Source organism: Petromyzon marinus, assembly GCF_048934315.1.
Source record: "Petromyzon marinus isolate PM22_M1 ecotype Great Lakes invasive population chromosome 84 unlocalized genomic scaffold, UKy_Petmar_22M1.pri1.0 chr84_unloc.2, whole genome shotgun sequence".
Taxonomy (NCBI): Eukaryota; Metazoa; Chordata; class Hyperoartia; order Petromyzontiformes; family Petromyzontidae; genus Petromyzon; species Petromyzon marinus.
In genome coordinates this window covers 102,385-115,876 of record NW_027422639.1, presented here as the reverse complement: position 1 = coordinate 115,876, position 13,492 = coordinate 102,385, and the positions used below count along the sequence as shown (strand labels likewise).

Below are 13,492 nucleotides of genomic sequence, written 5' to 3'. Positions count from 1 at the left end.
CAGGTGCTTAGTTTTGGTGGGGCTGATGGTAAGGCTCCATCTCTTAGTGGCACGCTCCAGTCTCAGCAGCAGCGTCTCCAACTCCTCCTCTGAATGAGCATCTATTACCAAATCATCGGCATACATAACGTGGTTGACCAATAGGGAGCCATCCCTTGACCGCACCCGGGCATCGATCAGCCTCCCATTATATCTGTACCAGATGGAGATTCCCCCGGTACAGCTAGTGAAGACTTCACGAACTACGTGGTCAAAATAGATGTTAAATAATGTGGGAGCCAGAGGACATCCCTGTCGCACCCCAAGGTGTACAGGGAATGGCTCTGACTCCCGGCCACGTAGTTTTACCTCGGCCCGCTCACCATCATGAAGGTCCTTAATGATCGTGAGCAGAGGGTCAGGGACTCCAAAAACACGAAGAACAACCCAGAGCCCAGGCCTACTGATGGTATCATAGGCCTTGACCAGGTCAATAAAGCAGAGATGTAGGTCTTGCTGGAATTCCCCACATCTCTGCTGTAGCAGACGGACAGAAAATATGGCATCTGTGCAGGACCGCCCTATTCTGAAACTGAATTGAGACGCATAAACACACACACATAGACACACACAGACACACACACATAGACACACACACATAGACACACACACATAGACACACACACAGACATTATATACACACAGAGCCATTACATACACACAGAGCCATTACATACACACAGACATTACATACACACAGAGACACCCACACAGACATTACATACACACAGAGCCATTACATACACACAGACATTACACACACACATAGACACACACACAGACATTACATACACACAGAGAAACACACACAGACAATACATACACACAGAGACACACATACAGACATTACATACACACACAGACATTACATACACACAGACATTACATACACACAGAGACACACACAGACATTACATACACACAGACATTAGATACACACAGAGACATACACAGAGACACACACACAGACATAACATACACAAAGAGACACACACACAGACATTACACAGACACACACAGAGACACACACACAGACATAGCATACACACAGAGACACACACACAGACATTACACAGACACACACAGAGACACACAGACACACATAGAGACATTACACACACAGACACACACAGAGACACACACACAGAGACACACAGACACACATAGAGACACACACACAGACACACACAGAGACAATCACACACACACACACAGACACACACAGACACACAAAGACAAAGATCCCCCATGTAGTCTTAACAGGCTGTAGGGGCAAGTGCTGTTAGCGAGGAGCACCTATGAAGGCCGGCACGGCACAGGAGGGGGTGGGTGGCCAGCACCACGCCCGACCGCCTTTGTCTCCCCAGTGGCGATGTTTACTACACCGCTACACCAGGTACTCATTTGAGGCTCAGTCGACCTAGGGGAGGCCCAGGACTGGTTCAGACAATCGCTGATGATGTTGGGGCTGATGACGGTGGTGATGATGACGGTGGTGATGGTGATAATGGTGGTGATGGTGGTAATGGTGGTGATGGTGATAACGGTGGTGATGATGACGGTGGTGATGACGACGGTGGTGATGGTGATAATGGTGGTGATAATGGTGGTGATGGTGATAATGGTGGTGATGATGACGGTGGTGGTGATGACGGTGGTGGTGATGGCGATAATGGTGGTGATGGTGATAATGGTGGTGATGATGACGGTGGTGATGGTGATAATGGTGGTGATGATGACGGTGGTGATGGTGATAATGGTGGTGATGATGACGGTGGTGATGGTGATAATGGTGGTGATGATGACGGTGGTGATGGTGATAACGGTGGTGATGATGACGGTGGTGATGGTGATAATGGTGGTGATGATGACGGTGGTGATGGTGATAATGGTGGTGATGATGACGGTGGTGATGGTGATAATGGTGGTGATGATGACGGTGGTGATGGTGATAATGGTGGTGATGATGACGGTGGTGATGGTGATAATGGTGGTGATGATGACGGTGGTGGTGATGGTGATGATGATGGTGGTGATATTGAGTATAAATTATAACCGTGTCACGTGACACATGCACCATCGCACTTCCTCATTCGAGTGACAGCCCTCGACTCATTAGCATAACGAGCAACCAATCAGTATCGAGGAAAGGGGGGGAGGGGTTAGGGGGGTTGAGGGGAGGGGTTAGGGGGGTTGAGGGGAGGGGGTTAGGGGGGTTGAGGGGAGGGGTTGAGGAGGGTTGAGGGGAGGGGTTAGGGGGTTGAGGGGAGGGGTTTGGGGGGTGAGGGGAGGGGTTTGGGGGGTGAGGGGAGGGGGTTAGGGGGGTTGAGGGGAGGGGTTAGGGGGGTTGAGGGGAGGGGTTTGGGGGGGTGAGGGGAGGGGTTAGGGGGTTGAGGGGAGGGGTTAGGGGGCTGAGGGGGAGTGAGGGGAGGGGTTAGGGGGGTTGAGGGGAGAAGTTAGGGGGGTGAGGGGAGGGGGTTAGGGGGGTTGAGGGGAGGGGTTAGGGGGGTTGAGGGGAGGGGTTAGGGGGGTTGAGGGGAGGGGTTAGGGGGTTGAGGAGGGTTGAGGGGAGGGGTTTGGGGGGTGAGGGGAGGGGTTTGGGGGGGTGAGGGGAGGGGTTTGGGGGGATGAGGGGAGGGGTTGAGGGGAGGGGTTAGGGGGGTGAGGGGAGGGGCTGAGGGGGGTGAGGGGGAGGGGCTGGAGGTGAGGGCTGGTTCCCCAAAATGACAGAACTCTAAACACAGCCGAGACAGAAGAGACACAGACACTGTACACACACAGAGACACTGTACACACAGACACACTGTACACACAGACACACTGTACACACACAGAGACACACTGTACACAGAGACACACTGTACACACAGAGACACATATACTGTATACAGAGACACATATACTGTATACACAGAGACACACTGTACACACAGAGACGCACTGTACACACAGAGACGCACTGTACACAGAGACACAGATACTGTACACAGAGACACACTGTACACACAGAGGCACACTGCACACACAGACACACACAGTACACACAGAAACACAGACACACTGTACACACAGAGACACTGCACACACAGAGACACTGCACACACAGAGACACACTGCACACACAGAGACACACTGTACACACAGAAAGACAGATACTGTACACACAGAGACACACTGTACACACAGACACACTACACACACAGAGACACACTGCACACACAGACACACACAGTACACACACAAACACAGATACTGTACACACAGAGACACACTGTACACACAGACACACTGTACACACAGAGACACACTGTACACACAGACACAGATACTGTACACACAGAGACACACTGTACACAGAGACACACTGTACACACAGACAGATACTGCACAAACAGAGACACAGATACTGTACACACAGAGACACAGATACTGTACACACAGAGACACAGATACTGTACAGAGACACATATACTGTACACACAGAGACACACTGTACAAAGACACAGATACTGTACACAGAGACACATATACTGTACACACAGAGACACACTGTACAAAGACACAGATACTGTACACAGAGACACATATACTGTACACACAGAGACACACTGTGCACACAGACACTGTACACACAGAGGCACAGATACTGTACACAGAGGCACAGATACTGTACACAGAGGTGGATACTGTACACAGAGACAGGTACTGTACACAGAGACAGGTACTGTACACAGGTAGATACTGTACACACAGATGCAGATACTGTACACAGATGCAGATACCGTACACAGATGCAGATACTGTACACACAGGTACTGTACAATCATACTGTACGCGGTACTGTACACAGCGGCAGATACTGTACACAGACGTACTGTACACATACATGCACTGTACACAGAGACATATACTGTACACAGAGAGAGAGTACACACAGCACATGAAGGGAGTGACACAGAGAGAGAGAGTACACACAGCACATGAAGAGAGAGAGAGAGTACACACAGCACATGAAGGGAGTGACACAGAGAGAGAGAGAGTACACACAGCACATGAAGAGAGAGAGTACACACAACACGTGAAGGGAGAGTGACAGAGAGAGAGAGTACACACAGCACATGAAGGGTGAGTGACAGAGAGAGAGTACACACAGCACATGAAGGGAGAGAGTACACACAGCACATGAAGAGAGTGACAGAGAGTACACACAGCACATGGAGGGTGAGTGACAGAGAGAGAGAGAGTACACACAGCACATGGAGGGAGAGAGACAGAGAGAGTACACACAGCACATGAAGAGAGAGTGACAGAGAGAGAGTACACACAGCACATGAAGGGTGAGTGACAGAGAGAGAGTACACACAGCACATGAAGAGAGAGAGTACACAGCACATGAAGAGAGAGTGACAGAGAGAGAGTACACACAGCACATGAAGGGTGAGTGACAGAGAGAGAGTACACACAGCACATGAAGAGAGAGTGACACAGAGAGAGAGTACACACAGCACATGAAGGGAGAGAGAGAGTACACACAGCACATGGAGGGTGAGTGACAGAGAGAGAGTACACACAGCACATGAAGGGAGAGAGAGAGTACACACAGCACATGAAGGGTGAGTGACAGAGAGAGAGTACACACAGCACATGAAGGGAGAGTGACAGAGAGAGAGAGTACACACAGCACATGAAGGGTGAGAGAGAGAGTACACACAGCACATGAAGGGAGAGAGAGAGTACACACAGCACATGAAGGGTGAGTGACAGAGAGAGAGTACACACAGCACATGGAGGGTGAGTGACAGAGAGAGAGAGAGAGTACACACAGCACATGAAGGGAGAGAGAGAGTACACACAGCACATGAAGGGTGAGTGACAGAGAGAGAGTACACACAGCACATGGAGGGTGAGTGACAGAGAGAGAGAGTACACACAGCACATGAAGGGAGTGAGACAGAGAGTGAGAGTACACACAGCACATGAAGGGTGAGAGAGAGAGTACACACAGCACATGAAGGGAGAGAGAGAGAGTACACACAGCACATGAAGGGTGAGTGACAGAGAGAGAGAGAGTACACACAGCACATGAAGGGAGAGTGACAGAGAGAGAGTACACACAGCACATGAAGGGAGTGACAGAGAGAGTACACACAGCACATGAAGGGAGAGTGACACAGAGAGAGAGAGAGAGTACACACAGGACATGAAGGGAGAGTGAGTGACAGAGAGAGTACACACAGCACATGGATGGAGTGACAGAGAGAGAGTACACACAGCACATGGATGGAGTGACAGAGAGAGAGAGAGAGTACACAGCACATGAAGGGAGAGTGACAGAGAGAGAGAGAGAGTACACACAACACATGAAGTGAGTGACAGAGAGAGTACACACAGCACATGGAGGGTGAGTGACAGAGAGAGAGTACACACAGCACATGAAGGGAGAGTGACACAGAGAGAGAGAGTACACACAGCACATGAAGGGTGAGTGACAGAGAGAGAGAGAGAGAGTACACACAGCACATGAAGGGTGAGTGACAGAGAGAGAGAGAGAGAGTACACACAACACATGAAGTGAGTGACAGAGAGAGTACACACAGCACATGAAGGGAGAGTGACAGAGAGAGAGTACACACAGCACATGAAGGGAGAGTGACACAGAGAGAGAGAGAGTACACACAGCACATGAAGGGTGAGTGACAGAGAGAGAGAGAGAGAGTACACACAGCACATGAAGGGAGAGTGACACAGAGAGAGAGAGAGTACACACAGCACATGAAGGGTGAGTGACAGAGAGAGAGAGAGAGTACACACAGCACATGAAGGGAGTGACAGAGAGAGAGTACACACAGCACATGGAGGGTGAGTGACAGAGAGAGAGAGTACACACAGCACATGAAGGGAGTGAGACAGAGAGTGAGAGTACACACAGCACATGAAGGGTGAGAGAGAGAGTACACACAGCACATGAAGGGAGAGAGAGAGAGTACACACAGCACATGAAGGGAGAGTGACAGAGAGAGAGTACACACAGCACATGAAGGGAGTGACAGAGAGAGTACACACAGCACATGAAGGGAGAGTGACACAGAGAGAGAGAGAGAGTACACACAGGACATGAAGGGAGAGTGAGTGACAGAGAGAGTACACACAGCACATGAAGGGAGAGTGACACAGAGAGAGAGAGAGAGTACACACAGCACATGGATGGAGTGACAGAGAGAGAGTACACACAGCACATGGATGGAGTGACAGAGAGAGAGAGAGAGTACACACAGCACATGAAGGGAGAGTGACAGAGAGAGAGAGAGTACACACAGCACATGAAGGGAGAGTGACAGAGAGAGAGAGAGAGTACACACAACACATGAAGTGAGTGACAGAGAGAGTACACACAGCACATGAAGGGAGAGTGACAGAGAGAGAGAGTACACACAGCACATGAAGGGAGAGTGACACAGAGAGAGTACACACAGCACATGAAGGGAGTGAGACAGAGAGTGAGAGTACACACAGCACATGAAGGGTGAGAGAGAGAGTACACACAGCACATGAAGGGAGAGTGACACAGAGAGAGAGAGAGTACACACAGCACATGAAGGGAGAGTGACACAGAGACAGAGAGTACACACAGCACATGAAGGGAGAGAGAGTACACACAGCACATGGAGGGTGAGTGACAGAGAGAGAGAGAGTACACACAGCACATGAAGGGAGAGTGACACAGAGAGAGAGAGAGTACACACAGCACATGAAGGGAGAGTGACACAGAGAGAGTACACACAGCACATGAAGGGAGTGAGACAGAGAGTGAGAGTACACACAGCACATGAAGGGTGAGAGAGAGAGTACACACAGCACATGAAGGGAGAGTGACACAGAGAGAGAGAGAGTACACACAGCACATGAAGGGAGAGTGACACAGAGACAGAGAGTACACACAGCACATGAAGGGAGAGAGAGTACACACAGCACATGGAGGGTGAGTGACAGAGAGAGAGAGAGTACACACAGCACATGAAGGGTGAGTGACACAGAGAGTGAGAGAGTACACACAGCACATGAAGGGAGAGTGACAGAGAGAGAGAGAGTACACACAGCACATGAAGGGAGAGTGACAGAGAGAGAGTACACACAGCACATGAAGAGTGAGTGACAGAGAGAGAGTACACACAGCACATGAAGGGAGAGAGAGTACACACAGCACATGAAGGGAGAGTGAGTGACAGAGAGAGTACACACAGCACATGAAGAGAGAGACAGAGAGAGAGTACACACAGCACATGAAGGGAGAGTGACACAGAGAGAGAGTACACACAGCACATGAAGGGAGTGACAGAGAGAGAGAGTACACACAGCACATGAAGGGAGAGTGAGTGACAGAGAGAGAGTACACACAGCACATGAAGAGTGACAGAGAGAGAGAGAGAGAGTACACACAGCACATGAAGGGTGAGTGACACAGAGAGAGAGAGAGTACACACAGCACATGAAGAGTGACAGAGAGAGAGAGAGAGTACACACAGCACATGAAGGGAGAGTGAGTGACAGAGAGAGAGTACACACAGCACATGAAGGGAGAGTGACACAGAGAGAGAGTACACACAGCACATGAAGGGAGTGACAGAGAGAGTACACACAGCACATGGAGGGTGAGTGACACAGAGAGAGAGAGTACACACAGCACATGAAGGGTGAGAGAGAGAGTACACACAGCACATGAAGGGAGAGTGACAGAGAGAGAGTACACACAGCACATGAAGAGTGAGTGACAGAGAGAGAGTACACACAGCACATGAAGGGAGAGAGAGTACACACAGCACATGAAGGGAGAGTGAGTGACAGAGAGAGTACACACAGCACATGAAGAGAGAGACAGAGAGAGAGTACACACAGCACATGAAGGGAGAGTGACACAGAGAGAGAGTACACACAGCACATGAAGGGAGTGACAGAGAGAGAGAGTACACACAGCACATAAAGGGAGAGTGAGTGACAGAGAGAGAGTACACACAGCACATGAAGAGTGACAGAGAGAGAGAGAGAGTACACACAGCACATGAAGGGTGAGTGACACAGAGAGAGAGAGAGTACACACAGCACATGAAGAGTGACAGAGAGAGAGAGAGAGTACACACAGCACATGAAGGGAGAGTGAGTGACAGAGAGAGAGTACACACAGCACATGAAGGGAGAGTGACACAGAGAGAGAGTACACACAGCACATGGAGGGTGAGTGACACAGAGAGAGAGAGTACACACAGCACATGAAGGGTGAGAGAGAGAGTACACACAGCACATGAAGGGAGAGTGACAGAGAGAGAGTACACACAGCACATGAAGAGTGAGTGACAGAGAGAGAGTACACACAGCACATGGAGGGTGAGTGACACAGAGAGAGAGAGTACACACAGCACATGAAGGGTGAGAGAGAGAGTACACACAGCACATGGAGGGTGAGTGACACAGAGAGAGAGTACACACAGCACATGAAGGGTGAGAGAGAGAGAGAGAGTACACACAGCACATGAAGGGAGAGTGAGAGAGAGAGTACACACAGCACATGGAGGGTGAGTGACACAGAGAGAGAGTACACACAGCACATGGAGGGTGAGTGACAGAGAGAGAGTACACACAGCACATGAAGGGAGAGTGAGAGAGAGAGTACACACAGCACATGAAGGGAGAGAGACAGAGAGAGAGAGTACACACAGCACATGAAGAGAGAGACAGAGAGAGAGTACACACAGCACATGGAGGGTGAGTGAGTGACAGAGAGAGTACACACAGCACATGAAGGGAGAGTGACACAGAGAGAGAGAGTACACACAGCACATGAAGGGAGAGTGACAGAGAGAGAGAGAGAGAGTACACACAGCACATGAAGGGAGAGTGACAGAGAGAGAGTACACACAGCACATGAAGGGAGAGTGACACAGAGAGAGAGTACACACAGCACATGAAGGGAGAGTGAGTGACAGAGAGAGAGAGTACACACAGCACATGAAGGGTGAGTGACACAGAGAGAGAGTACACACAGCACATGGAGGGTGAGAGAGAGTACACACAGCACATGAAGGGAGATGGAGAGAGCGGGAGGGAGAGAGCAGTCGCAGCGTGGAGAGAGAGCTAAGAGAGAGATAAGAGAGAGCTAAGAGAGAGCTAAGAGAGAGCTAGGAGAGAGCTAAGGGAGAGCTAGGAGAGAGCTAGGAGAGAGCTAGGAGAGAGCTAAGAGAGAGCTAAGGGAGAGCTAAGAGAGAGCTAGGAGAGAGCTAGGAGAGAGCTAAGGGAGAGCTAAGAGAGAGCTAAGAGAGAGCTAGGAGAGAGCTAAGGGAGAGCTAGGAGAGAGCTAGGAGAGAGCTAGGAGAGAGCTAGGAGAGAGCTAAGAGAGAGCTAAGGGAGAGCTAAGAGAGAGCTAGGAGAGAGCTAGGAGAGAGCTAAGGGAGAGCTAAGAGAGAGCTAAGGGAGAGCTAAGGGAGAGCTAAGGGAGAGCTAAGAGAGAGCTAAGGGAGAGCTAAGGGAGAGCTAAGAGAGAGCTAAGGGAGAGCTAAGGGAGAGCTAAGGGAGAGCTAGGAGAGAGCTAGGAGAGAGCTAAGAGAGAGCTAAGAGAGAGCTAGGAGAGAGCTAGGAGAGAGCTAAGGGAGAGCTAAGGGAGAGCTAAGAGAGATCTAAGAGAGAGCTAAGAGAGAGCTAAGAGAGAGCTAAGGGAGAGCTAGGGGAGATCTAAGAGAGAGCTAAGAGAGAGCTAAGAGAGAGCTAGGTGAGAGCTAAGAGAGAGCTAAGAGAGAGCTAGGAGAGGGCTAAGAGAGAGCTAGGAGAGAGCTAAGAGAGAGCTAAGGGAGAGCTAAGAGAGAGCTAGGAGAGAGCTAAGAGAGAACTAGGAGAGAGCTAAGAGAGAGCTAGGAGAGAGCTAAGGGAGAGCTAAGAGAGAGCTAGGAGAGCTAAGGGAGAGCTAAGAGAGAGCTAAGGGAGAGCTTAGAGAGAGCTAAGAGAGAGCTAAGAGAGAACTAGGAGAGAGCTAAGAGAGAGCTAGGAGAGAGCTAAGGGAGAGCTAAGAGAGAGCTAAGAGAGAGCTAAGGGAGAGCTAAGAGAGAGCTAGGAGAGAGCTAAGGGAGAGCTAAGAGAGAGCTAAGGGAGAGTAACACAGTGGGGGAGAGCTAAGGGAGAGCTAAGGGAGAGTGACACACAGTGGGAGAGAGCTAAGGGAGAGCTAAGGGAGAGTGACACACAGTGGGGGAGAGCTAAGGGAGAGCTAAGGGAGAGTGACACACAGTGAGGGAGAGCTAAGGGAGAGCTAAGGGAGAGCTAAGGGAGAGTGACACACAGTGGGGGAGAGCTAAGGGAGAGCTAAGGGAAAGCTAAGGGAGAGTGACACACAGTGGGAGAGAGCTAAGGGAGAGCTAAGGGAGCGTGACACACAGTGGGAGAGAGCTAAGGGAGAGCTAAGGGAGAGCTAAGGGAGAGTGACACAGTGGGGGAGAGCTAAGGGAGAGCTAAGGGAGAGTGACACACAGTGGGAGAGAGCTAAGGGAGAGCTAAGGGAGAGCTAAGGGAGAGTGACACACAGTGGGGGAGAGCTAAGGGAGAGCTAAGGGAGAGTGACACACAGTGGGGGAGAGCTAAGGGAGAGCTAAAGGAGAGTGACACACAGTGGGGGAGAGCTAAGGGAGAGCTAAGGGAAAGCTAAGGGAGAGTGACACACAGTGGGAGAGAGCTAAGGGAGAGCTAAGGGAGCGTGACACACAGTGGGGGAGAGCTAAGGGAGAGCTAAGGGAGAGCTAAGGGAGAGTGACACAGTGGGGGAGTGCTAAGGGAGAGCTAAGGGAGAGTGACACACAGTGGGAGAGAGCTAAGGGAGAGCTAAGGGAGAGCTAAGGGAGAGCTAAGGGAGAGTGACACAGTGGGGGAGAGCTAAGAGAGAGCTAAGGGAGAGTGACACAGTGGGGGAGAGCTAAGGGAGAGCTAAGGGAGAGCTAAGGGAGAGTGACACACAGTGGGAGAGAGCTAAGGGAGAGCTAAGGGAGAGCTAAGGGATAGTGACACACACAGTGGGGGAGAGCTAAGGGAGAGCTAAGGGAGAGTGACACACAGTGGGGGAGAGCTAAGAGAGAGCTAAGAGAGAGTGACACACAGTGAGGGAGAGCTAAGGGAGAGCTAAGGGAGAGCTAAGGGAGAGTGACACACAGTGGGGGAGAGCTAAGGGAGAGCTAAGGGAGAGTGACACACAGTGGGGGAGAGCAAAGGGAGAGCTAAGAGAGAGCTAAGGGAGAGTGACACAGTGAGGGAGAGCTAAGGGAGAGCTAAGGGAGAGTGACACACAGTGGGGGAGAGATAAGGGAGAGCTAAGGGAGAGTGACACCGTGGGGGAGAGCTAAGGGAGAGCTAAGGGAGAGCTAAGGGAGAGTGACACACAGTGGGAGAGAGCTAATGGAGAGCTAAGGGAGAGCTAAGGGAGAGCTAAGGGAGAGTGACACACAGTGGGAGAGAGCTAAGGGAAAGCTAAGGGAGAGCTAAGGGAGAGCTAAGAGAGAGCTAAGGGAGAGCTAAGGGAGAGTGACACACAGTGAGGGAGAGCTAAGGGAGAGCTAAGGGAGAGTGACACAGTGGGGGAGAGCTAAGGGAGAGCTAAGAGAGAGCTAAGGGAGAGTGACACAGTGGGGGAGAGCTAAGGGAGAGCTAAGGGAGAGCTAATGGAGAGCTAAGGGAGAGTGACACAGTGGGGGAGAGTTAAGGGAGAGCTAAGGGAGAGCTAAGGGAGAGCTAAGGGAGAGTGACACACAGTGAGGGAGAGCTAAGGGAGAGCTAAGGGAGAGTGACACAGTGGGGGAGAGCTAAGGGAGAGTAAAGGGAGAGCTAAGAGAGAGCTAAGGGAGAGTGACACAGTGGGGGAGAGCTAAGGGAGAGCTAAGGGAGAGCTAAGGGAGAGTGACACAGTGGGGGAGAGCTAAGGGATAGCTAAGAGAGAGCTAAGCGCAGTGCCGTGAGGGGAGAGAGCGTGCAGTCTGACGTCTTCCTCCGAGGGGTGAGTGTGAGGTGGTGAGTGGTGGTGGTGAGGGTGGTGAGTGGTGGTGAGGGTGGTGAGGGTGGTGAGTGGTGGTGAGGGTGGTGAGGGTGGTGAGTGGTGGTGAGGGTAGTGAGGGTGTTGAGTGATGGTGAGGGTGGTGAGTGGTGGTGAGGGTGCTGAGTGGTGGTGAGGGTGGTGAGGGTGGTGAGTGGTGGTGAGGGTGGTGAGTGGTGGTGAGGATGGTGAGTGGTGGTGAGTAGTGGTGAGTGGTGGTGAGAGGGTGGTGGTGATGGTGGTGAGTGTGGTGAGTGGTGGTGAGTGGTGGTGAGGGTGGTGAGGGTGGTGAGTGATGGTGAGGATGGTGACAGGGTGGTGAGTGGTGGTGAGGGTGTTGAGTGATGGTGAGGATGGTGAGTGAGTGGTAAGACGGTGGTGAGTGAGAGGGTGGTGAGTGGTGGTGAGACGGTGGTGAGGGTGGTGAGTGTGGTGAGGGGGTGGTGAGTGGTGGTGAGAGGGTGCTGAGTGGTGAGACGGTGGTGAGTGAGTGGTGAGTGGTGGTGAGACGGTGGTGAGTGAGTGGTGGGTGAGTGGTGAGACGGTGGTGAGTGGTGGTGCTGAGTGGTGGCGGTGAGTGAGTGGTGAGTGAGAGGGTGGTGAGTGGTGAGTGATGGTGAGTGGTGCTGAGTGGTGAGTGGTGCTGAGTGGTGAGTGAGTGGTGAGTGAGAGGGCGTCATCCCCTCAGAGGGCGAGAGGTGGCGATGTGAGTCGCTGTTGATGTCGAGGTGGTGAGGCATGTGGTGAGGCAGGGGGTGAGGAGGAGGAGGCACCTGGGCTCGGGCAGGACGATCTTCTTGCTGGCGCGAGCAGCCGGAGTCGATTTGCTCTTCTCCATGGCCATGAGGTAGCTGACATCGGCCAGAACCGCCTCCAAGTCCGCCATCTTGGCGGCGACTCGCGGGAGGGGCGGGGCGCGACGTGGGGGGGTGAGGGGCGGGGCCACGGGGGTGGGGGGGGAGCGACCGGGGAGGGGCGGGGCCACGGCAGGGAGGCGGGGCGGGGGGAGTGGCTTAGAGCGGGGGCGGGGGCGGTTGGAGGTGAAACCGGGGGATACCGTGGAGGGGAGGGGCCACGGGGGGGAGGGGCCCATGGAGGGGAGGGGCTACGGGGGGAGGAAGCAGATGAGAGGCGAACGCGCGCGTCTGGTTGGTGCAGAGGTCGGCAGTGGGCGTGGTGGACTAAAGATTTAACAACAACTCAGATTAGTTTTAGTTTTTATTGAGTCTCTGAGGACCTCTGTGGGTCTCTGGGTGTCTCTGTGGGTCTCTATGGTTCTGGGTGAGTCTCTGTAGGTCCCTATGAGTCTATGGGTCTCTGTGTGAGTCTGTGGGTCTCTGTGTGAGTCTGTGGGTCTCTGTGTGAGTCTGTGGGTCTCTGTGTGAGTCTGTGGGTCTC

At 52.2% G+C, this 13,492-nt stretch overlaps 1 protein-coding gene across 1 annotated transcript in view; it reads right to left on the bottom strand.

Moving 5' to 3' along the window:
- The window catches only part of LOC116936878 (G protein-coupled receptor kinase 3-like), a 60,647-nt gene extending 47,617 nt beyond the window's left edge, over positions 1–13,030 (bottom strand). Inside the window, exon 1 of the mRNA XM_076059110.1 lies at positions 12,868–13,030. Within this exon, the coding sequence (XP_075915225.1) occupies positions 12,868–12,980 (113 nt within the window). The 5' untranslated portion in view covers positions 12,981–13,030. The remainder of the gene's footprint in view (positions 1–12,867) is intronic.
- Positions 13,031–13,492: the final 462 nt, after the last annotated feature.